This window comes from Microtus ochrogaster, chromosome 5, assembly GCF_000317375.1.
Source record: "Microtus ochrogaster isolate Prairie Vole_2 chromosome 5, MicOch1.0, whole genome shotgun sequence".
Taxonomy (NCBI): Eukaryota; Metazoa; Chordata; class Mammalia; order Rodentia; family Cricetidae; genus Microtus; species Microtus ochrogaster.
In genome coordinates this window covers 12,860,819-12,887,816 of record NC_022012.1, presented here as the reverse complement: position 1 = coordinate 12,887,816, position 26,998 = coordinate 12,860,819, and the positions used below count along the sequence as shown (strand labels likewise).

Sequence of the window (26,998 nt, the reverse complement as noted above, 5' to 3'; positions counted from 1 at the left end):
AGTTGGCAAAAGCAGAAGCAGCCAAAGCAACATGCAGGCAGCAAAAAGATTAACAAATAAAACATAAAACAGGAATAGACTTATCCAACATCTTTGTTGTTTATTTGGTACTTCAAGCTTTGGGAGGTTTTCCTTTTTCATGTTTAATCATTAGACTAATTAGGAAAATCTTTTTTAAAAAGATAATTATATAATTTAATTACTTCAATAGGATATCTGCTTAGTGGAAAAGGAGTAACAACTAAAGCTATTTTGATACAAAATCTTTAAGTGACCTAAAAATGTCTAAAGACCATCCATGAAAATAGTCTTTATAAACCTATTCTTGAGGAAATTCCATACATCTAAGAATGACACAAAAAAATAAAAAACAAAGCACAAAGTTCATACAGAGAAACTTGGCAAGCTAGGTGTTTTAGGGATAATGAATGCTACACGTCCAAGGGCACAGGCATCTATCCTTGATTAAAAGGCCCATGTAGGCGGGATGAAATGTAGTTGTAAAATCAAGAGACAAGTAATCAGGGAAAAACATAACCTTCTACTGACGAAAGAAATCAGACATGCCAATAAAAACCTCAAAATAGGGGCTGGAGAGATGGCTCAGCGGTTAAGAGCACTGACTGCTCTTCCAGAGGACCGGGGTTCGATTCACAGCACCCACATGGCAGCTCACGACTGTCTGAAAATGCAGTTCCATGAGATCTGACACCTTCACACCAACGAACATAATAAAGTAAAATAAAAAAAAAGTAAAAAAAAAATAAAAACCTCAAAATAACAAGCTGAACTTAATAGCTCATACTTTAGAATAAAGCCATGGAGCATTACTGGATAAATTACTATAGATTAAAGTCAAATAAGATAATCTGCAACAAAACCCCAGCAAAAAACAATCCTTACTTTTCAAACTTAAAAAGTAGAGTTAAAAAAACAAAAGCAAGCCGGGCGATGGTGGCGCACACCTTTAATCCCAGCACTTGGGAGGCAGAGGCAGGCGGATCTCTGTGAGTTCGAGACCAGCCTGGTCTACAGAGCTAGTTCCAGGACAGGCTCCAAAGCCACAGAGAAACCCTGACTCGAAAAACCAAAAATAAATAAATAAATAAATAAATAAATAAATAAATAAACAAACAAATAAATATTAAAAAAAAACCCAAAAAACTAAAACAATATATACTCAAGTATCTTTAAGAGTTTTAAAAGTTTACTATGGGTGTATACAGCACGCAATTTTCAGAGTAATCTTATTCATTCATTCATTCTGCTTGTTTGTGGGTGCTCATCACAGATGCCAGAAGAGGGCAACAGATTCAATGGAGTTGAAATTACAGGTTATAAGCTACCCACAATGGGTGCTGGCAAGTGAACTCAGCTCCTGCGGAGTTGAAGTGCTCTTAACCACCGCACACTATTTCTCCCGTTCCCAGAGAATCATTTTAAGAAAAGGGTTAGAAGCAGTAACTCAGAACTCAAAATATCTGCAAGAATCTTTTAATAGTTCTCTTCATTCTGATGAACTGATAAGAAAATCAAACAAGATCTATGTAAAGACAAAGTCCCTGGCACAAGATACAACCAGTGCACTGACTATAGTTCTGTAAATGTACAGTCAGCCTATAAACAGCTGATTTCAATTCATATTTTAATTGTTTACATTACTGGCTTACATTATAAGACAGGCTCCAAAAATTTCCCTTTAAGAATTCCACTAGAAAGGTTAAAATTAATCATTCTATTTTAAATTATGTAAAGGTTAATATCTTCTGTAAACTGTTTTTTATGTAAATTTTAACATGGGGAGATGACATACTAACCATAAATAACTCCTGTACTAGTTTCATAAGCCTGGCAACCTAAAGTTATTTCAAAATAAGCAGTTAGAAAAGACAGGCCAATTTTGGATATTAATTCCTTTGTACAAGCAAAACTAGGCAAGAAAAACAACATTTACGTTCCCATGCTACAATGAGTTACAACATGTATAAAATATATCTAGGTTTGGCTGCTTTGATGCCGTAATAAAAATGCATGTATGTAACAGAAATAATATCTTTGAGCTAACAAGCATTTCATTAACCTTTCTTAATAAATTGACAGAGTAAAACATTCTTCTTTAAAAATACTGTTACTTTAACATAGAGTAAATACTGTTACTTTAACATAGAGTTTAATGTGATTTCATTTAATTTTTATCTGAGTGACACACAGAGGTTTTGGAAGGAAATAACAATTAAATGGTCACAAATGTAACCACCACACAATGTACTAAAAATGAAAACAGTGCTGTGCAACCAGGTCTGAGGTTAGGAATCATTTGTTTCAACAGTACCACCTCAACAGACAAGCTACTATTCAAGGGAAAACAGGCTCAGTAAGGAAGCGATAAGTGTAATTAATATTTTGAATCAAACCGATTCAACCTCTTCCCTCAGGCAGAAAGTAAGATCGCTTTTCTAAATGAATTCATGTCTAACTAAAAACTTAGAGACAATATTTGGATCCCAGTTTTTCATTGCCAAAAAATGTGAGCATGCCCTTGTATCAGTAGAGCTTAAAGACTAGATTTGTGTCTTTACACTTGTTGACAGAACTAGATAGACAGAATGATGCAAACAGTTTGCTGTATCTAATGTGAACAACATACTTGCCTGGTGCCCACAGAGTTCAGAAGAGGGACCAGTAACTGAAGTAGAGTTCCTTGAGTATATAAGTTGCCATATGGGTGCAGGGAATCAACCCAACAGCCAGTGCTGTTAAGGGAGCTCTCTCCAGTGCCCACCCAGATTCTTTATTAACTAAGATAATATTTTGACTATACTCATACTTTCTTTGTAAGAATTCCATTAATACCAACGTAAACACCTTTAACTTTCATTTTGATTTATACCAGTTTAAGGTACCAATTTACTAGAGTTCTAACCTTCATATAACAGGTTTCCCCTTGAGCTGTGCCTCAAAAAAGTAACCTATTCATTAACGGCTGTAATTGGCATAAATATAAATGTTCTGTGTCATATACAATTAATAGAAATGAGGTATAACATAAAATCAGTATTGTACTGGTAAACTTGTCAACCTCTTCGTGAAATCCTTAGAAAAATTCCAAAGAATCAAGCAGCTACACTAACACAGAACACACAGCTGTCCTACTTGTTCTGTACTGCATACTTTGTTCTTGTCGCCTTGACCACAGCACACGACACAAACAATCAAGGGAGCAAAGGTTTATTTTGGCTCGCAGTTTCAGAGGATACAGTTTACATACAACGGCTGGGAGGCAGCACTGAGAGCGCGGGACAGAGGTGGCTCCATGCCCTGACAGCAGGGGTGTATAATCCTTAAAGACTTGAACCCAACCAGGCCCAACATCCAAAAAGTTCCACAGCCTTCAAAACAGAGCCGTAAATTGGGGACTCAAAACAAGCTCTCAGAGGCATTCCAGATTCAAGCCTCACACATACCTTAACACATCAACAAAGCTACACAGTCACAATTTTACAGATATAGTTTTCATCTGGGAGACAGAGATAATCTCTAAGAGATTTAGACTAGAAATTTAATAAAATTTAGTCAAAACATAAAAACACCTTTAAATAATTAAAAAGATTTTCAAAACATTATTGCTTACTCTTATGAAATGATAAATTTTAACCAAATTGATGCTTCTATAAACTTAATTTTATTTCCTATAGTTTTAAATTATATTGCTTGACAAGAACTATAGATATCGGTGTAACTTTCTGAAATTAAACGAACTGCAAACGAATTCTGTGAGCAGTACACAGAAACAGTGACTACACTGCTTTAGGGTTAGCACTACCGAAGTAACCACCTCATAAAGGAAACAAAACTTTATTACAGTAACAAAATTCATGAAAAGGCCAATTTAATTTTTTATATTACACCTTTCTACCGTTCTAAGAGTAACGGTAATATAAGGATAAAAAAATCCTTTTATTTCTCTGCTTATAATAATTTTTACTAAGAAATACTACAATTATACTTATGAGTTTTTTTTCCTCCCTTTGTGTGTGAGGTAACAACTATGTTTTTACTATTGAGGAGACTTGGAGTCTTAATATGGAACTCAAAAGAAAGATAGAGGCACAAAAAAATCAAGAGACTTTGGCTTTAAAGAAACTCATGATAACCCTAAAATAGCAGATTAAAATACAACAAAAAGGTTACAGCAGCAAGCTACTACTTCACCACACACATTGAGAACTCTAAATCATACAAGAGTTTTCTGCTTCTCTTCCAATCAATCTGCAATTTCTTCTTTTTGTTTCTCCTGCTTTTTGGTTGTGGGCAGTTCAAGACTAGCCCATTGCATGGGCTCTGCCTTTCTCATAGTGATCTCAATCTTGGTTGCGGTCATAGTTACGTAACTTCGTTTAACATCAATCACCTATAACACATCAAGAGTAAACATTAACTTGGTGCTTTTATTGGTCTCAGAAAAACACATCTTGTTTATTCTAATGTCAAAAATCAAGCCTCTGGAGCCATTTTTTATGCAATTTAAGTATCTTAATAGACACATTAAGGTTTTATTTATCAACTTTCCATGAGTATTCATTCTAGTTTTTTTTCATTATCAGGAAAAATAAATAAGTGGATTCATAATACTTACACCCCACAGTTTCACATTTTGATGAAATTCCTTCTCTCCTTCAAATACAATGTGAACATTTAACTGAAATAGATAAATTGTTATTTTTTGGTGGTAGATATTGAAAACCAGGCCTTAATACACACTAAGCATGCAGTAAAACAGTGAATTGCATCCAGTCAAGAGTGATAACTGATCAGAGTGAAGGTTTGTGAAACCAAGCACCGATTACAAAGATAAGACGGACATTACTTAAGCCATGAGAAAATGTCAATGGTGGCTCCCCAACTTCCTGCTTCCTTTAAGAAAATGAGTATGAGAATAAAAAATTAACTGTAAGGTTCATACTGAAAAACCTGTATTTTGTGATTCTTCTAAGATACTACATATTTTATTTTTTGGTTTTTCGAGACAGGGTTTCTCTGTGGTTTTGGAGCCTGTCCTGGAACTAGCTCTTGTAGACCAGGCTGGTCTCGAACTCACAGAGATCTGCCTGCCTCTAGCTCCCGAGTGCTGGGATTAAAGGCGTGCGCCACCACCGCCCGGCCGATACTACATATTTTAGAAAACTTCAGAACACAGTGTTCTGAAGAACAAACTTTAGAAACACACAGAAACACTGATTTTTCACTTAAAATACTGTTTCTATAAAAGTCATTAGTTTTCTGATCAGAGCTAAGAACTCTGAGAAAATATGAACAAATAATGCGTTAAGGGTAATTTTACTCAGTCAGTTCATAGACTCACCAGTGTACTGTTTGCCTCCACCTGACTGAGCTCTGGCAGTGAATTCTTAGCATACACTGAGATGGTAACTTCACCGCCAGTCTGATGCCAGTCATGTCTACATGGAACAACTTTCTTCCCCTGTAATGTAATACAAACCTTGTGATCTTAAGATACAACTTTTTAAAAAGAACTCGCTCAGCTAATAGAGGAAAATTCACTATGCACAATGAAGCACTTGATGCTTCGGAGTAACACATCTAAAGATTCCTCCAAGAGGTTTAAACAATAAACTATGATACAAATATCTTAACAAGTTTACGATGTGAGAACACCCTCATTTCTCCAGTTTGGCTTTTCTCCTTTAGGGCTATACAGTTACTGTTCACTTAGGACACAATTTCACAAGCCTTACTAAACTTTATTCCATTTACATCCTATTGTCCATTAAGTTCTGTCACAGAATCATTCTTTGAAGACAGAAATGAGAAAGGAATTTGTTTGGTAAGATAAACAAGACAACATAAGACTTGAAAGTCTGAGAACCTTGAGTTTATTTTGTACAAATGAAGAGGTTTGGGTAGTATTAGGGCTGGGGACTTAGCTCTCAGTACCATGCCTGCTTTGCAAGTATGAGGGGGCTGAGTCTGGAACATCAACATCAACATAAAAAAAAAAATCATATATGGTAGCATGATTCTGTAATCCTAGTGCCAGAAGGTTAATCACAAGATTCCACAGCTGGAATGATGAGCTCTAGGCTCAGAGAACCCATATTTCATCAAACACAGTGGTGACACAGGAAGACACCAAACACAGAACCATCATACCATGTATGCATGAACACACACAGTCAACTAACAACTATTCCTATGATTATTAAATTATCTTGTCCTTTCATATTAGCATGCAGAAAATGTCACAGTTTGCAGAAATCATCTGTTGACTGTGAGTCTGGAAATGACCATTATTCCTAGTGCTTTACTATAGTATCAATTCATTTCAAAAATCAAACACTTTTATTTAAAAGAAAGAAAAAGTAGTTACATTTCATCAAGAAATACACTCTTAACTTTTAAACAAAAAGTGAAGCATAAAATTTATTTTTTGAAAGTATTTAAGGTTTTGATTTCAGAGAAAATATATAAGCATACCCCATTTTCTGCTAATAAAATATTTCTGCAAGTTTTATGGTAAGTAATCTATGATTCAAAATGACAACAATGACATACCAAAGACTGAACACATGTCTAGCCTGAAAGTTCATCCTTGAGTTAAAACATAGAAGTTTTATGAACCAGAAAGGTTCCTAAAGTTACCAATGTCAGCACAGCACAAAAATTTGTTTGGATTAATCATGCTATTAAAATAATAAGATCTGGCATACAAACCTTTATGTAGCAACAAACTGGTATTATTTTCTCAACTTAAAGAGATTAAGGGAATTATGTTCATAGCCTATAAATATTTTGATAGGAACTGATGCACTGCAACTCTTTCCTCCTTGAAAAATTTCCCCAGAGCAAGCAGAGGCATTCGAAGAAATCCCACTGTGAACACTAGATGGAGGGATCGTATGTATGGTGGAATTGATTTTGTGAGCAAAAAAAGAAGTAGAGGGCTAACTATTGGTTTAGTAACATTAAATTAATAAACTGCTTTTATGAGACAATTTTCAAAGTAGGAAGGGCTGTGAACCTAATTTTTTCTAATACATTTTTACATTTACTTTGTGTTTGTGAAGGCTTTCCTTGCATGTATGCCTGTGTACCACATGCATGTATGGTGTCTAATGGTGAGTCTCTGAATGATGGGATGGGAACTGAATCTCAATCCTTTGAAAGAACAAGTGCTCTTACCCACGGAGCCAACTCTCTAGCCCTTGTGAAACTAATTTTAATAAGACAAGCATTTTCCAATTTTAGTAGGTTTAAAGTATTTCTGAAAACTCACATACCTGCATCAATACACACAGGGTTATTTTGTTGGGAGATTGAAATGCACTACTTTGTACATATGCCAATGCTTTACTTACCTTGTAAGAAAGCTAGTTTTATGCTATAAACATATGCTAATTTCAGATCTTTTAAACATGGCTTGGATGATCACAGGTCAGTATGTGAGCCTGAAAGGTGACTTACTGCATCTTTTTTAGACCACACATGTTTCCCTTTTGTGCAGCCCTCCTGGGCTAAGAATGTATTAAAATCTGAGGTTTTTCTTCTACAGCAGCTCCAATATTTCATCCTTTAAATCAGACAATGGATTAAAGTTATCATTAAAACAGATGTAATTAAGAAATAAATACTCCAACTTTAAATATCTTGCAAGTATTTATTAGTGAACAGTTAAAATGGATAAATACTAGGAAAACTAATTACTTAAAAACCAGGGTGACATTTATTTTATTAACTTAGCTTTTGAATAAATCTATAATCACAAATTCCAAGTCTAGTTTCTCACTGAGAATGTACACCCTAATTCCTTCATGAAGTTACCAAAAGTGATATGAATGAATACTGTAATAGCCACACTTCAACAACCCACTAAAGACCAAGGAACAAGGTAGAAACTAGTGCTTCCACACATGATGAACAATCTCAAAGAAGGGAAAACCACTACTACTAACTTGAGATAAAACCCTGCACAGGTAACTGAAAATTACATATCTCCAGGCATCCGAAACATTTGGAAACACAGTATAGAGACAAACTCAAAATTGAGAGTTATGTAAAAGCATGGGCTTTCCGCGCCCCAGGCCAAAAATTCCAATGTCCTAAAAATGAATGACAGTCTTTTAAGAAAAGCAATTCAGGCCACTCGGTAGGATATGCCTCTAAGCGCTCTCTGCAGGAGGCCAAGGCCTGAGTATCTTGAGGTAGAGGCAATGCACACAACCAAAGGTCTAAATAAGAACACACTGAAAAATTACAATGATTACTTAAAAATTATGAAGGCAACTGCCTCTGCCCTTTTCTTAGATTATAAGGATTAAATGGTAATGTAGGTAAAATTTTTCCAAAAACTGCATGGCAATGTTTAAAGATATAAAAGTTTAATATTTTGAATTACTACTATAAATTTTTATTAGGAATGCATCAATTACCCCTCATGGAAAATAGGTACTCCAGAATGATACACACAGACTTCGTCTAGACTCTGCAGACCCTGGTATGTCTAAAAGACAAAGACAGAGAGACAAAATTAGCTGTTCATCTCACACTTGCATTTTACACCTATCTGTAGTACTCGCTACCTATAAGGCCTTAGAAAATACTGAAATAACAGCAGCTATAAGAACATGGTAAATTCATCAAGAAATGGAAAATGCCTCTCTTTTGAACATAAATAAACTATAGATTCCTGCAAAGAAAGAAATCAGAAAGGTAGCCAACTTACTAAATAAGAGGCTTTAAGGCTTTTAGGCATGAGGTTACAATGAACTAAGTTGAAATATTTAAATTTACAGAAATGTGTTGGAATCAGGGGACTTACACTCTTCCCAAAACAGAGTATGATTTATGTGTTTAGTATACTCTGTGTGGGCATCACTAATTAATATGGAAAATCTAAAAAGCAATTCTGGAAGTTTCAGGAAATGGTGATATCTTATCCCTACAAATGGTAAAATGAGCTGCAGACCTATATAAACATCCATGGTTTGTCTGGAAGATCCGGGCCCCACTGCTGCTGTACATGAAGGCTCTACAGATGAATTCACAAAAAGTTATGTTAATAAAACATGGATGTAACTGATAGTATGTTCTCTAATTTTATAATCATATTAACTAAAGTAGAGAAGACCAAGATTTTATGTTTCTTTTCTGTAGGTCCAAAGTACTAGGTGTTTATCACCTTAAGTACATAAATTCCAGTATATTAGAATCTGAACTTATCATTACTGCCACCTAAATGTCTCTTTTCTTATCTTATCCAATGGCACCAAATGCATCCAGTTCTCCAAATCTGAATCAGTACATCTGTCCTTTCTACCTCTGAAGTTATCACAAAATCTGGTCAAACTCAAAAGACTAACCCATTTAAATTCACTCAAGGACTAGCAAATGCTCCTTGAATGTCCTTTATTAAAAAAAAATCTTGTATTTTCCACCATACTCTGTGTTTTACATAAAGTACCCCTGCATGAGAAAATGTAGCTCAGAACAAGTGGTGCGGGAGAATTGTCTGTATTCTGTCAATCATGTTTTAAATAAACGGTGATTGCCAGGCAGGAAGTATAGGTAGGTCAACCAGACAGGAAGTAGAGGCAGGGCGATGAGAACAGGAGAATTCTGGGAAGGAGGAAGCCCATTCCAGCCCAAACTACGGAAGAAGCAAGATGTGACATGCCCCACTGAAAAAGGTACTGAGCCACATGGCTAACATAGATAAGAATAATGGGTTAATATAAGGTACCAGAGCTAATAAGAAGACTGAGCTAATGGGCCAATCAGTTTATAACCTAATGTAGACTTTGTGTGATTTCTTTAGGGCTTGCCAGCTGTGGGGTACCAGGTGGGACATTAACCCCAACAAGCCGGCCCATCATGTTACAAACAAGTACTTCTTAAATAATAAAGTAGAACACTGTCAACAAAGGAAAAAAAAAAACAGGAAAACTTCCATTTCATGAAAATTGAAAGTCTCTTTGTTTATCAATGGTATCATCAGCCCAGTGGAAATCAAATGAAATACCTCTGACAAGAGATCTGGAGCTAAAAGATATGAATAGTTAGTTCCTGCAAGACTGCTAGGGAAAGGATGACAAGAAAGGCTAGCGGAGAGATCACGGGCATGTGCTCAGAGAGGAAAGACCTGAGCAGTAGGCACATCAGTGGGCACGCAACACCGCAGAGGTCAAGGAAACACAAAGTAAGAAGACTGTATGCTCTATCAGAAGAGCTGAACTATAAACACTGCGACAAAAGGAGCCAATGTGGATCCAATTCATCAGTACTGACAAGCATATAGAATATGCAACCTTTTGAAATCTCCTATGTCTACGTATCTGCTGAAAATGAACACATACATCTAATCCCATTTCTAGTATGTCACACACTGAAGTGTTTAAGGTCAGTGTTATTTAAAAAAAAACAGTGGAAAGGAAAAATCAATTATCACAATTATCAATTGTAGCACATGCTCAACAATGACATTCACAAAGCACCAAAAAGGGCAAGATTATGGTTATATTCCCTAAAACAAACCTAACAAACCCAAATGAAAGATTAAGAAAGAGGACAAAGAGCAAGATACATGCTGACAGATAAAGATAATCTTTTCAGGGGAACGTGTGAAGAAGCTGAAGAGACTGCTGGCTTCATTTTGAAAGTCATCAAGTTTAAGTTTGTTCGTGAACAAGTTCTAACAAATTTCGCTATTTCAATGAAATAGATTAAATATTTCTTAAATCCTCTATAACCTAAAATTTTAATTTCTCACCACTAAAGGCACTTAAATTTGGTTATCTCTTAATTTCAACCCATATAAGGAAACAGTATTGAGATTCCCATTATTTTCTCTGTATTACTGCAATCAGTTTTGTTAAGATATACCTCCATCACCCCATTGTTGATACTTCTACTGAGCTGAATTTCCGCTCGGACTCTGCCACCTGTACCGCCTTTCCTGCTCTCTACCCACAGCCCCCAACTATGACCCTGTGACCTCTAACGGCCAACTGCCAGTGAGCCTGGAGACTGTGCAATGGTAGCACGAATGAGGGCAAAACAAACTGCCCTTTGACTGGATTCAAGGCCCACTCCGGAAGATTTAATCCACACCTCAAACTATTAATGAGGCCAGAACCCGAGGCTAGACAGGTAGACCATGTGCTCTGGGGGAAAACTACTACTTCTCTGCTAAATGAACAACACAGGGAAATACATATTGCTAACCATAGATCAGAGAAGCTTCTTGTGGTTGATGGTAACTAACAGACAATTTGACAGTAGGGAGACAACGCGAAAGCTTGGAGCACTCAGCCATAAATGGGATGTCTGAATATTCAAGGCTCAGGAATCTACGAAGTAGATTCTATGAGCCAGAAGAGGTGGATGACTCCAATGAAACAGCGTGCTCCAGATAGAACTTATGTACATACGAACAAAGACCGCGACAGCATGCACAAGACTTGAAGCGGGGGAGGGGGGATAAGAAAAACTCCAGCACGGAGAAGGGAAAGTGGGCATACCTAACCAAGAAGCAATTTGCAACTGGTACCTGGTGAGAAAGCGGGGGAAAATCTAACCATGCTCCAGGACAGGCTTCACGCTCATGAGGAGCTGACCAAAACAAAACAGATTTCAGTTTTTATATGTGTGCACTTTCAGTTATGTTTCGGTGATTTACTTATTTCTTGAGAGAGAGAGAAAGAACATGAAGTTGGGTGAGTAGGGAGGATTTGGAAAGGCTTGGGAATATAAAAAGAATACTACCAAATTAAATTGAATGAAATTTTAAAAAAGTAATAAAATTGAAAATGAAAAAAAATTACCCCCTTTTACTTACAACTTCTACCTTATACATATGAGGTTCTACTTCTGTTCCCATTCCACTTTTAGTAAGCAAGGGAATCTCAAACATCATAGAAGAAAAACAAACCTGCTGACATCCCATCTTCACTCTTAACTATAACTGGTCCGACAACAATAAAGATACCACTTTTATTGTTATCTCATTATTTTATCAGCATGAGTATTTTGTTCAATCATGTCTATGCACCAAATGTGTGCCTGGAGCCCAGGGAGGACAAAAGAGGTAACGGACTCCCTTGACCTAGAGCTGCACATGGCTGTGAACTGCCATATAGATGGTTGGACTCAAGCCTAGGCTGTATGAAGGAGCAGACACTGCTCTTAACTGTTTCAGACACTTGTGTCCCTTATTTTAACTAACAGACTACTTAAACAATGGACCCCAAAAAAGAAATTACCCACAGGAATATCATGTTGGAAGAGAAGGCCTAAATTCTGTGCCAGTCAAATGGAAAAGACACACCATGATGAGTTTATGGTTGGTGGAACCAGACCTTGATTGGGACCTGGTGTAGGAAGTCCTTCTGTCTATGTGTAGCTTTTATTGATTAATGAATAAATCTGTTTCGGCCAGTGACTTAGCAGAATATGGCAAGGCAGGAGTTTCCAAGCAGAGGAAGAGAGAGTAGGGGGAATCATGGAGACGCCATGTAGCCACCACAGGGGAAAGATGCGACCTGCCATCTGGAACCTTGCTGGTAGGCCACAACCCTCGAGGTTAAATATAAAATAATGGAAATGGGTTAATTCTAGATGTAGGAGCTAACTAGCAATACACTTAAGCTATTGGCCAAGCAGTACTGCAAATAATATGGTTTCTGAGTGATTATTTTGGGTCTGAGTAGCCAGAATGAACAAAGGGCTGCTCCCAACAGGGACCACTTAGTTATACATACCGCTAGGCCTCTATTTAAGCCATCTCTTACACAAAATGGACTGGGGGGGGGGGGCTGGATCTTTGTCCCTCTTCCCAATGTGATCACATGTATTAGAAAAAAGCCTTTCCTGTTTTTCTCAGATTAATTTATCTATTTAAAAATTGGCTTATCAAAGATGGGTGCCTGAACTTGGCTTCTTGGGGCTCAGGCTGTGACCCTAAATTCACTAATTACCCATATTCTTGAAGATACAAGTATTCAAAGTATACTACTTCCTTCACCACGGCTCTCTGAGTAGCCCAGATCTAAAGCCTCCGACTGCTCCCTCTAGGGATGGTTCTACTCCCAGGTTTAGTCCTCCTCCCAATTCCAACCTAGTACTGCATCAGAAAGATCTGCATCAACAAATCTTAGTTAAGTAGCCCCTGTCTGGAACCTCTGTAGTTGCTCTGTTTATTAAATTTACTTCAGGTGTGTCTGAATTAATTATTCAATGGTCTAGTCTGTTCTCTTGCTCACATAATATATTCACTCCTCAGGTTTTTGTGTGATACTATTGTCTCCAGCCCCTGAACCAATGTCTAGCATATATCAAGTGCTTAGTAATTGTCAATTAAATTAGATTTATTCCCATAATTCTACCAGATGTTCCTCCTAGAAAATCTCTACTGTATTTATAGTCCTAGTGTTCAACAAAGTACCCAACATTTAACTAGCATCCAGGTGTTTGCTACCTTTAGAGTGATTCAGAGCCCTTTGTGTCCATGTTAAAATTTTACTCCATAAATTCAAAGTTTTATAATATATACCTTTGAACACCCTCCATTTTTACAAGAAGTCCCAATCTTAATTTCATCACTGTCTTCTTCTGCAATGGAAAAAAAGGTAATACAAAGTTTCATAACTATGTTCTTTTAAAACAGAGGAATAAAATCTAAAACTACAATATTAAAATAGAACCCCACAGTTGTGTTAGTATTAAAAAATAATCTTTCTATAAAATAAGTAAGATTTAAAGAAAAAGAAATAGAGAAAAAGAAACCCACAGCCCAGCTGATCTGGTGCTGTACATTCTAGCACTTTGAAGGCTGAGGCAAGAGGGCTATGAGTTCTGAGATACCCTCAATCACGAAGCAATATCCAAGACAAGCTACCGGACAATTCTCTCCAAACAAAAGAAACAAAAAGCCGGACATCTAGTTTTGCGTATATGCCCCCAAATGATATGTTTTCATTCTATAATGCAGAGCATATCCAATTTTAAAGCTCTTTTTTTTTTCGAGACAGGGTTTCTCTGTGGCTTTTAAAGCTCTTATACAGCAGAAATCACGGAAGGTATTTTTGCCCCTTAATAGTAAGCAGAGGTCAATGGATAAGAAAATAGATTTTATAGGATGCACAAAAACCATTTCATTTATTGAAGAAACTTCGTTGATAAAGGAATTAAGGGGTGCTAAGTTTGCACACGGACATAATCGATGAACTGAATGCTCTTTCATGGTGCCATCAGCATCTGGGAATGAAGTAAGTTCTTCCCTACAGTGTGCTACACTTCCACACACTCAGTGCTCTATAGCTACCTCTTACTTACACAGAAGAACATTGTGAAAAACAAAAAAAACAGGGACTTACCTTTCTTATCTTCTTCATTCCCTGATGACAGTTTAAGTTTATCAAGTGCTTGTTTTAGGGAAGCAGATATTTTTAATTCCAAGTTTGTCATTGGCTCATCTGGGCTGGAGAATTTTGAAGCTATATTATCATCAACAGACCAAAGTATTTCTTTGTACTTAATATTGACGACCTTAAAAATCTTCCATGAGTCATTAAATATTTGTTAAGTTATACCTTAAAAAGTATCTTATAAACATTTATCACTATTTTAACGTTTAATAAAATGATTCTTCTATTAAGAAATTAAGTTTCAAATATTAAAGACATGCTAGCATTAAAAGACACTACTACACAGTGGAGCTATAGGGAGTAAAGATTAGGAATGTAAACTCTGAGCACAAATTCTTAAGCACTAAGTGAAAACATACTTATCTGTATTAGTGGAGTCAATCAACTTTATGTGGAGAAATGACATACAGACTTCCAAATTTAGATACAATTTTATGACAGTGTAAATCACAACCATCTTTTAATATTTCATAATGGTTAAGACTTTTATATATAATTTCCAAGTCTGACAATAAGTGAATATTAAGACTATTAATAAATATAGTAATAAAATATATCATAGGTAATTCGCTCTGCATCCACAATGATAAACTGGGAAACATTAATAAAGTACAGTGAAACAATTTAATTCATGTATCAAATGGATTTAAATAAAACGTTTAAGTGATGGACCTCACTGATTAGGAGAACATAGTGTTCTTTCAAAAGATTGGGATCAAGAGTTCTAACTCTGTTTCCAGGAGAATCAGATGTTCTCTATAGGTACTAGGAATGGAAGTGCTCAGATACACATGCAGGCAAAACATACCCATACAGACTAAAAAAATACATTTAACTTTTTTCATAGCCTCCTAAGTAGAACATAAATCTGAAGTCCATCATTTAAAAAAAAATGGTATTAACTCATACTATCATTATATTCTAGGAAGCTCTACTGTGATGTAACAGATTAAAACACAACCTATAGTATAACAGAATTCTTGTCTTTTTCCAGTACTTTTTTAATGGCCTAGGCTTGTGTTTGACAGTCTACTAAGACTGAATTAATAATGCAGGTGGAATAAAAGCATTCTGATCTTGAACTATAGCCTATACTTCAAAATATTAATGAGCAAATAAACATTGAAACTTAGGATTCTTGTGCTATATATGTAAGTCTATAAATTTATTTAAATATAATAAAGAAAAAGGAAGATTGTAAATATATAGCGTGAATAAAAGCTTCAATTGATTTCAATGATTTCTCAGGCTTGTATTGAAAAAGAGAGACATATCTGGAGCCCAAATCCTGAGTTTACATTTTGTAGCTCAAGTTCTCTAAAACAACCACTATTTAAGTGCAGTTTGAGGCTCTTGTGTTACACAAGTAAACCCATTAATGTCTTTCGGAATATAGTCTTGTTTGAACAGAAAGAGATTATGAACAATCTAATTCTACTTCAAACTGAGGCAAAAGCTATTCTTAAAGTATTTGACAGGCAGGCTATCACAAATCAAATAAAATAAAACTCTCCAAGTACTAATGAGAGTAACTAATTCATATTCAACCTGAAAGTACAGGTAAGTGGCCTTTACTTTAGGCCTCTGTGGCTCTTCAATAACTGTATAAACGGACAATTCTTTTACTGAATTTCACCATGCCACATGGGAAAGATACACCAGAAAATGAAGACATACAACTTCCCAATTGTGGGCATGCCCTCAAAAATGACAGGATTATTGCCAAAGAAAAACACATACAGCGGCCTCATTAGAAAAGCCTTTATATACAATGTTAGAAAGAATTACCACTGGTAAATGCCATTATCATAGTCTTACAAATACAAACAGTTGTATAGAGTATACCTTGGCCTTTTTATTGCTTCTACTGGTTTAGGGGCTTGAATGATGTGTTCCTGAAATTTGGGTTTTAATTCAGACAGCTCTTTCTTCTCTGTAGTCTTGACTTCAGGCTTGACTGGTTCAGGTGGCTTCTCACTATTATGCCTACCTTTTGTACATCCCTGTCAGTAAAAGATACAAACGAACAGTTATGCTTTGACCTACTTTATGTATTATGCATGTTTGTATTTTGGGTGCTTTAAGAAGCAAATTATGCATATATGCCAAAGCCTATTCAAAAAGGCCGCAGTCTGCAGTCTCAGTCGGTAGAGTGCTTGTCTAGCATGTAGCTCTGAGCGTGACCTCCAATACCGCAAAGCCTGGTGTAGTTTCAGCTATAATCTCAGCATTTGGATTCGGAAGCTGGAAGTTCAGGAGTTCAAGGTCATCCTCACTTATACTTGGGTTTTGTGAGACCCTGCCTTAAAACAAGACTCTCAATCTAACATCTTAATCTAAGCTTCAACTTTCCTATTAAACTGAAATATGTCTTAGCTTGAATAATCTTTTACAACTTATTTTTCTCATCTATAATATAGAAACAGCTTTCTTTCTTGGCGCCATATACAACAATGAACCATCCCACTGGTTTCTTTTTACTGCCTCTAATTAAAAATATGCTTTATCATTGCCTGCCTGTGATTTCCTCCTTTTCAGGACTACCAAAATCAAGAATGTAAAATATATTTATGTATATATGGTATGCATGGTTTGTAGTTAATATAAAATCCTATTCTCCAAGGCAAACAAAGGATTTTTAGAGGCTATGGAAGAGATGAATCCCCTTTGTAAAGTTTGGCGTGACCTGATAGCTGAGTTAGTGGATAGCAGTGATCTGACTGTTCCATCTGGAGTTTCTAGGAGGATGTCCTTTGAGAAATATAAAAAGAATAAATTAGTACTTACTACAATGCTTAAAAAGTCAGAAAAATCAGTCGTTCTTCTCTTACAGCAGGACCAACCCTATAAAACAAGGAAAAATAAGCAAGCAGACCCTTAAAACTGTGCTGCTCTTCTTCCTTGAATCCTGACACATACAAACATACATGAGTTCAGTTTTCTTTTTTTTTTTTTTTTTTTTTTGATTTTCAAGACAGGGTTTCTCTGTAGCTTTTGGTTCTTTTCCTGGAACTAGCTCTTGTAGACCAGCCTGGCCTCGAACTCAGAGATCGCCTGCCTCTGCCTCCCGAGTGTGCGCCACCACCGCCCTGCATGAGTTCAGTTTTCTTAAGGTGCTTCCTAATCACATGACTTTTAAAATAATCACTAACTATTTAAAACAGAAAATCAGAAGCTTTTGATTTGTTTATGAATACTACTTGACCTTTAGAAAAAAGTTTTTAAACATCATCTACTGGACTACAAATTAACTCACTGGAATTCTTGCCTAGTGCCAAGTTCAATTCCAACAACCACTCTTTAATTCATGTATTTAAAGGATCTGACGAATAAGGTCATTAACATGAGGGGAGCCTATTAAGTAACAATTATAGCACTGTCGTTTCTAAACAGTTAAACTAACCTTTCAGCGAGAAGCGGAGCAGACAAAAGCAACTGAAGTAAGTAAGGTTTTAACCAACTGTCAAATGACTCTGGGATTCAAGCAGGGAGTTTATAAAACCTGGAAAGGAGACAGATGTCACCTGTTATAATGCCCTCTTCTGCCCACCAAGTTAAAAATGAGCCAGGGCAGAATGTTTATAATGAATTAATCAGCGGGGTAGCTTTTATCTTACCCAGAGTTAAACATGCTCATAGTGATAAATGATTTTATTGGTCTACCATCTCAAACAAACATCTTGGGTTTTGGGTAATAAGAGCAATCCTTAAGAGACTAGAAAGTTAAACCAATGACAATAAGGCTCAACAATTGTTCCTTGGCTAGCCAGAAAATTGACTGCTTTGGTCTTTAGAAGCCTTCATCATCCTGATTCTTTTTCAACCCTCAATAAAAGCCAACAGGAACAAAGAACAGAGGCCCCGGTTCTGACACTCTCTCCTTCCACTGCTTGCCTCACCACCACCTATAAAAGGTACTATTGATTCTTTCATTGTACTCCGGTTTCATTAAAAGCTTGTCTGGCTTTTCTGCTGGCCTCCATCTTTTTTTTTGTCTGGTGTTATACCACTGAGGAAGGGGTCTAATTTTAATCATTTCACCCAAAAATCAGGTACTTTACCATAAATAGCTTACTGAAGGTGGCTTTTAGTTATTGATTTTAATTCTAATGTAGTAGGAAATAAGGAAATAGAAATACAATATCCTTGTGGCCCCAAATTCATATTAAGTTCATGTGGGACAGCTTAAGGCATAGAAGTTTTGGTAGCGAATTTTGTTTTTTATAACATTATACGCACTATCAGGTTATCTTTCCAGTTCTTAAAAGGAAAAATTAAATATTCTATAATTTACTGTTTTTCCTTTTCATGTGAACTTTAGATTAAGATGCACATGAACCAATTACCATACTCTTACAGCATTTAAAGAGTGCTGATACTATTCAACAAATTTAATCGTGTGTGTGTGTGTGTGTGTGTGTGTGTGTATGAGAGAAAGAGAGGGAGGGAGGGAGGGAGAGAGAGAGAGAGAGATGGAAACTTAGCATTTAACTGGTACATGGAAAAATGTAAGCAAGGTGCAAGCAGCTAAGGTTTGTGTTATCTGCTCAGTTCTGTGTGAGGAAAACATCGTTGGAGAGGTTCCTTTGTCCAGCTCCTGCTCTGACCATTTTAGCTTCGTTAACAGTCTTTATGTGTGTTGAAACCAATTATGAAGGTATATTTCTCTTCCCTGGAAAAGGACTGTTTCTTGATTGCGGTTCCTTGTCCTCTTACTGTACTTTTTTATTTCTCATTTTCCCCTTCTACTTTCTCCTATTTCCTAACCATAGGGATGTTTCTCATTTTTGTTCCTGAAGTACATCTGTTTGTGCCCTCAAATTGTCAACTCTAGTCTAGTGATTCTTTGGCATATTCTGTATGTATGTGCTCTACAGATAGCATCAAACCATTCCTAAACTGAAGTGTTTGTATTACTCTTATTTCTATAGTTGTGTTGGTTTTTATTAGCTCTGTTCATTGTATGAATGTGTAAGGGGGGTGGGGGGAATAGAGGCCAGAAGTCAACATCTAGGGTCCTCTGCTCTCCACCTAACTTTTTGAGACAAGGTCTCTTACAAAACCTGGAGCTTGATAATTCATCTAGACTAGCTAGACAGAAAGGCCAAGGACCTGCTTTTCCCTGACCTGGGTTAAAGACAAGCCCTTCACTTTGATTTTATGTATGTGTTGGGGATCCAAATTTAGGTGTCATGCTTGGATGAGTGATGGCACTGTCAATCATTCTCCAGACTCTCGTTGTCTGTCTGTATTCTACACTACGTATTATAAATCTCGGACTGCAAGACCCAATAAATTTCAGGTAATACAAGGACTGATATAAAGCCACTAGTTTTCTACTTAATGAAATGAGTAGTTAAATTTATATTAACAACAATAAGGGGAATATTGAGAGAAAAGTTCTGTAATGTTAATATTCAAGGAAAGATTATAAGTAGCCTTATGCTTACAAAATTGTTTATCTTTCTCTAAAAATGTTATGTTACTGAGAACTTGCACACCTCATATTAGTCATGAATTTTTAAAGACATCAAAAACCTTGTCAAAACAAAGCAAATACAAACAAAAAAACCACCACTATACTATTTCTCTGATTCTTCAGCTCACCAAGGAAATAAAGGAGAAAATACAGTATGACTTTTCCAGTAAAACACTTGTAGAAGCATTAAACATCTGAAACAACCAATAGAATACTCAGAGGAGAGCCAGGAGGTGGTGGCACACACCTTTAATCCCCTTACTTGGGAGGCAGAGGCAGGCAGATCTGTGTGAGTTCAAGGCTGGCCTGGTCTACAAGATCTAGTTCCAGAATAGGCTCCAAAGCTATGGAGAAACCTTGTTTCGGAAAAAATCAAAAACCAAACCATTCAGATGAAGCCTTTCTTATTAGCCAACACTGACAGACTAAAGACCAAGCAGTATAACTGCTTTTATTTAACTTGGAACTTAGGAAGGGAATAAATCATTAGGAAAAAGAGTCGGAATGTAAATAACTTTATAATGAGAAAATATTACTGTCTACTCTCTTCTGTCTTTAAAGACTATGCTTAAAGCACCCTTAAATGGTCATTAAGAAAAACTGACAAGCTGAAGCAGGAAAAAAAAATTATATCTTTAATTTTATCTTGCAAGTATAAAGAAACTGAAAAGTAACTTGTTCCTACCTTCAGGGCATCATGAAATACAGGTACACCTGGGTGGTACGTGCAAGCATCTGGTCAAAACAGAGAAAGGAAACAACAGCAGTTTATCAATTACAAGTTTATGTATCCCTCCTTAGGGTGCTTAAGGGTTCGATCGTTTTTCCAAAAGCAGGCAAATTACTCTTAGCACTTCATTAAGTTTTTTGTATTAAATCTCTAAGAGTATGATACAGGGACAAAATACAGAACTGTTCAAGAATAACACACGGGAATACTCTGTGGCAGTGGTTCAACCTTCCTTATACTGTGAACATAAGGAATACAGTTCCTCATACTGTGGTGACTCCCCCAATCATTAAATTATTTCATTGCTACTTCATAACATAATGTAAATATCTGTTTTCCAATGGTCTTAGGACACTTCTGTTAAAGGACCATTTGATCCTTAACGGGGTTGTGACCCACAGGCTAAGAACCACTACTCTGCATTCTTCCATCTTTTGTAATAAAACTTCTTTACTACTAAACTTGAAGTCCTAATGATTCTGGCAATATCTCTTTTTTATTCTCTAAGAATTTCATACATGTGCGCAAATTATCTCAGTCGTATCCACCCTCCTCACTAGCTACCCCACCTACTCACCCCCCTCTCCTTTCCACAGAACTTCACACCCACTGAGTCCAACCAGTACTGTCTATAGCCACTCCCCTGAAGAAAAGTCATTCCTGTCGCAGCTGCCATCACCTGCCAACAGCTTCCCAGCTTAGCTTGGGGGAAGCACAGACTTTCCTCCTCCCTGCGGGCTGGAATATTTGAACTAGAGGATGTTGTATTGGGCAGTCTTGTGCAGGCAACCACATGCACGAAACAGTCACGTTATATCGAGAGCACAGAATTTCACAGCTCTCCTTCCCATCTTTTGTTCTCAATTATCTTTTCAAAAGAATATCTTTTTTTTTTTTTTCGAGACAGGGTTTCTCTGTGGCGTTAGAGCCTGTCCTGGAACTAGCTCTTGTAGACCAAGCTGGTCTCGAACTCACAAAGATCTGCCTGCCTCTGCCTCCCAAGTGCTGGGATTAAAGGTGTGTGCCACCACCACCGGGCAACAATATCAAATTTAAGTATACTTATAAACTGATCCATAAAAATTGCCAAAGCTTCTCTAAAAAGATATTATGAAAAAAATTAACTCAACATTTTAATCACTGCAGAAATACCTAATTGCTACATTAGCATTCTTAACAAGTAATTCTTAGATACAAGCCAGAGTTCAGTTCTATAATATATTTCATGGTTGCTATTGATCATTTTATATTTCTGGTCTCTTTTCCATATTACAGAAATTTTAACTTATTTAACTCGCATACAAAATACATTTATTACCTCTAGCAATGTGGAGTATTTTATTCGTAATAAACACACATTATCTGAGAATGCAGTACACCATGTTAGAGAAAGACACATATTCCTCTGTAATTTTCTTACTTGACTCAAACTTCCAAGTTTAATTCCCCCATCCTGCCCCGGCTTCCCAACAATCTGATTCCCCGTATTGCCCTTAAATCTCTCTACCCTCTACTATTATCTCCTATTACTTCTTTACTAAGTGCTGGTTATGCATACAAAGTACTAGCTAATGGAATGGAACACCGAGAACCCACAGATTAGGAAGAGGCTACTAGTTCATTACTGCAGAGTTAGAAGAAGGAAGCTGGGCATGGAAATGTGCATGCACAAAGATATGAAGTTGAGAGGGAATAGCAGATCATTTAATTTAATGTGCAATCACTACCATAAAGTATACAATGTATAAACACAGCTGGACAACAGGTTACAGCATTGAATTAACTGTAAAAATCACTGCTTTCAAAGGAAATGATATTAGATGGGCAGAAGAACCTCCTATAGCATTTCTCAGGCTTACCAGCATTGCTAAAATTCATATTTACAGCAGACTAGTGACTATATTGAAGGCCTTTTTACACTAGGCTTAGCTGAAATCTTCACTTGTCACTCGTAGCTGCTGCGCTGTTTGCAAAGGCGTGTCTCCTTTAGAGTACTTAACACATGTAAGCTATGATTCATATTTCTTTTTAACATGTACTTGAATCACAAACTAAAACGTCCTATCATCTTGAAAAGAGGCTAATTTTTGCATACGAGGCAAAACAAAAAGAAACAAAAATAAAACTAAAGGGATGAAATAAGTCAATAAACGTGGAAATTATACTACACTATTATAAACGGGAAACTGTGTGTACAGACTTACAGCTTCTTACAAATACGACATCATCACTGTACTCCCTGAGAACACAGACCACACGGGCACCTTCAACATAAACAGTTTAATTTATAATTTCAACGTAAAAGATCAAATTCCAAAAAACTTTCTCTTAAATCTAGTGTTATCAACTGCCATTCATTCAACCAATTTACTTGACATTTATCCCTAGTTTCTAAAACAATTTCCACTTTGTTAAAGTGAACACAGGTGACTGGAGTTCCCTGCTGTGGGTAGGTGATGCTGTTAATAGCCCGAAATTGATGATTTACTGGTGTGGCTTTCCTAGCCTAGTTTTTGTGTTTGTTTGTTTGTTTTGTTTGTTTGTTTTTTACCTTTTCTATGTAATACACCATTCCACACATGGATAGACTAACTTTCAGTAACAAGTTGGCACCACTCCTGAACTTTGGACCAGAATCTAGTACCCTAAAAATATTGCCCCATGCTACCTATAAAGCAGCAGTATATTCAGTATTAAAGTAAAACGTGCACATAACCACGGCAGTTTAACAAGTGCTTGTAGCGTGGCTTCACCTTTCCTTTTAAATCCTGTACCAGTCCTATTTAGAAAGAACTCATCAGTTTACATGGAAACCAAGATAAATATTTCAAACACCGCAAACGTGAAAAAGACCTCTAATTAAGGTACTGGTTTTAAACTCTTCTCACAACGCGGAACTCCGGTCTGAAGCGAGACACTTTACAGGGTAGTTAAATTACGTAACGAAGTGTCAGTTCAATACCATGCATATAAAAAGCATACTATACATGCCAGGTAAGTCTGAGACAAGTGTTGCCACTTTCCACAACAGTCTAGTAATCTGCATAATTCTCCCACTCAATAACGAGACTCACACCTCTGGGTTCACGCACGATAGGTGCTTTGCTTTCACTGTACATTCTTAATTAGAGCACACCGGCTTTTGGAGCACCACTGGGGCTCATCTCATGCTGGTCGGCGTGGTTTAAAACTGCAGGCCCCAGCAAAACTATACCGAAAACGTTCCTACTGTGAGACGGATGTGTTGAGAGTCATTTCCGCAACCAAGCACAGTTCTTCAGAAGACAAGTATGCGACAAGAAGTCCAATGCGAGACCGGTCTATTGCCCACTTCCCCGGCCCTCCCGCGCCCAGAAATCAAGGCAGTGACAAAGCGTAAACCGGGTCACGTTAGCCCTGAAGCTGAGGAGGTGCAGGGGGTCCCCAGTGAGGGATGAGGGGTACCCGAGACAGCAGCGGCCAGCCCTAGCCGTGGGAGACACGTGGAGGCTCCCGGAGCCGCGGGAGGTCGAGACCGGGCCGGCGAGCGGCGGGCAGGCTCGGGCCAGGGTCCTCCTTACCGTCCGCATTAGTCTCCGGGTCGAACCGCTGGCCGCAGCCGCGGTTGTAACACAGAAGCGCCATTCCGTCTCCCAGGTGAAACCCACAAGGCTGGGACTAAGAGGAAACCACCACGCCAATCGCCGGCAATACAGCAGAGGACGGCGCTGGCTTCCGGTAGCCGCCGGTGCCGCTTCAGGAATTTTCGCGAACCTTCGGGTTGCACAGGCGCAGAAGAGTCGAGAAGCTGGGCCCGAGTCAAGCGCCGATCGGTAGATTCCCCGCCGGACTCCCGCGGGAGAGCGCAGTGGGGGTGGACTCGGACAGTTATAGATGAGACACCCGGGGCCGGAAGCGGAAGTCCCGGCGAGCCACGCTCCCTTTGTGCCCCGCATTCTCCCGGCGGCGGTGGTGTGTGAAGCGTAGTTCGTTGCCTGAGGCGGCGGCGTGCCCGATCCTCCCTACAGCCGCTCTCTCGGCAGAGGGTGAGTGAGGAGGGTGAGGACCGCCACCTTAACCGGTCTCTGGGTCCGGATCTGCGCAGCCGCAGTCCGTCACAATTCTAAGTTGCTATTTCACATTAGCTGCCACTTAGCGGTCCATCAGTCGGTCTCATACAGTAAAATTTCAAGTCCATTGTACAAAGCACAATCATTAATAGAGAACATGCAAGCAATGTCATCCTGAGCAGATACTTTCAATAGGGCACTTATGAAATAGCAAACACCGTTGATGAGATTCAGCAAAAGGATGTGTACTTTCCCGACGAGCCCAAGTTTATTCTTAATGGAGACCTGCTTACATCCCAATAAGACTTCTCATTTTTCCACATCCTTTTAATACCTAGAGACATCAAGCTTATGCATTACTTCAACATAAATAAAGATATGTATTCCTTTAACCTAAGATGATTTCCATTTTATGTCATTGCTAAGTCATTCTTAGGAATGATGGATGTTTGCTGAATTCTGTCATTTACACGTTCTATAATCTCACTGTTATGCCCAAATCCACGAAGTCCCTCAAAAACCAACAAGGAGACCAAGTCCTATATGTAAAAGCAAAGAGCCTTTATTTTATGCAAGTTTACAAACTCAGTCTCTCTGTATTGGAATATCCGGAAAGAGCTCAGTTAAAGTTGGGCCGGGCGGTGGTGGCGCACGCCTTTAATCCCAGCACTCGGGAGGCAGAGGCAGGCGGATCTCTGGGAGTTCAAGGCCAGCCTGGTCTACAAGAGCTAGTTCCGGGACAAATACCAAAAAACTACAGAGAAACCCTGTCTCGGAAAAAAAAAAAAAAAGTTGGGTTTTTATAGTAGTAAAGGTGAGGTGAGGGGTTTCTGAGGTTCAAGTCCCCTGATTGGCTGACGGGATGGCCTGGTGAGTCTGCTGGAATGTTAGGCATTTCCGTTGGATGGTCTGTTCTTGGATGGTCAGTTTGTGGTTCTTATTGCAACCAGATATTGCTTCAGGGTAAACTACTGAGACTCAGGCCTTCATTAAACTTATCAATGTCTGAGTCCTACTCTGGAAGGTGATAATGGTTGGAAGTAAAGAACTTCCTTTGGGTGGTCTGTTTCTACTTAGCTTATCATGGCTGGCTCCTACACTCACCAATTTAATTATGCTCATCAATAAGGAACTTATAGTTTGTTGAAGGAAGTAACTAATACTGTGTAAAGGGCATAAGCCTTTTAAATGCTTCTAAGTTTTTAAAAACTATATATTGCCAATTGATTTCTAAAAGGTGATACCAATTTTTATTTTAGCCACAGATATCTGCTATAGTAGATCATAGAAATTAATCATAAATAATAAGAAATGGATGAGAAGCTCTAAAGATTTTATTTTGGCCAGCTCCAGTGTTGCGTATCATAGGGTTACAGCATCAGTAATGGGGTTGTTAGACAAATAGTTTAAGTAGGCTTAATATTTAATGTTAGTTTTTCACTGATACAAATTTACATTAAGAAAATAATTGATTATAGTATATTGTAGGAGCCAGCCATGATAGGCTTAATAGAAACAGACCACTCAAAGAAAGTTCTTCCCACCACTATCGTCTGCCAGTGTTGGACCTAGCCCTGATAAGCTTAGTGGAGACCTGAGTCTCAGTAGTTTACCCTGAAGCAATTGCCTGGTTGCAGGGTGGACCACAAACTGAGATTACCTGAGCACCACCCAAAAATAGACAATCCAAAGGAAATACTTAACATTACAACAGATGTAGGATCACCTGCCAGCACACTCCACAGGACACCCCTAGACAAATGTCAGCCAATCAGGGGTCCTGAACCTCAGAAATCCCTCACCCCCACCTTTACTACTATAATAATTGAGCTCGGGGCTCTCTGATTATTCCAATACTTTGGACACATGGAGAGACCGAGTTTGCAAACTTGCATAAAATAAAGGCTCTTTGCTTTTACATATGGGACTCAGTCTCCTTGCTGGTTTTGGGGGGACTTCGTGGATCTGGGCATAACAATATAAATTTAAAAATATAAAAACAAGATAAAAAATGACCATCTGGGAGAGTTCAGAGTGGACAGGACCAGATTGAGCTGGTTCATGTGGTGAGGGGAAGGGAACCAGGAACCAGGTGCCACAACGTGGAAGGCAAAGGTCCAAAAGGGGCAGGTAACCAAAATGTCTGGATTATGTAGGGAAGAGTCTCTGGAGAAGGGCAGCCTAGCCTTTGGGCTGAATCCTTCAGGATAGAGGGCACAAGGTACGCCAGACCTCTCTTATAACAAGTAGGGACTGGGATTCTGGAAGAGCCTGAAGGCCAGGTCTGCTTTGGTATTTTAAG

General features: G+C 37.9%; 1 protein-coding gene across 1 annotated transcript; it reads right to left on the bottom strand.

Moving 5' to 3' along the window:
- Positions 1 to 1,480: 1,480 nt before the first annotated feature.
- Chordc1 (cysteine and histidine rich domain containing 1) lies at positions 1,481 to 24,472 on the bottom strand. The gene is made up of 11 exons (XM_005346825.3): positions 24,208 to 24,472; positions 20,603 to 20,652; positions 17,226 to 17,282; positions 16,284 to 16,441; positions 14,388 to 14,491; positions 13,565 to 13,623; positions 8,448 to 8,518; positions 7,483 to 7,588; positions 5,363 to 5,482; positions 4,637 to 4,699; positions 1,481 to 4,411 (listed from the first exon to the last, which is right to left on the bottom strand). The coding sequence occupies exons 1-11, from the start codon at positions 24,269 to 24,271 to the stop codon at positions 4,265 to 4,267; spliced, it is 999 nt and encodes a 332-aa protein (XP_005346882.1). The 5' UTR covers positions 24,272 to 24,472; the 3' UTR covers positions 1,481 to 4,264.
- Between the last annotated feature and the right edge of the window lie 2,526 nt (positions 24,473 to 26,998).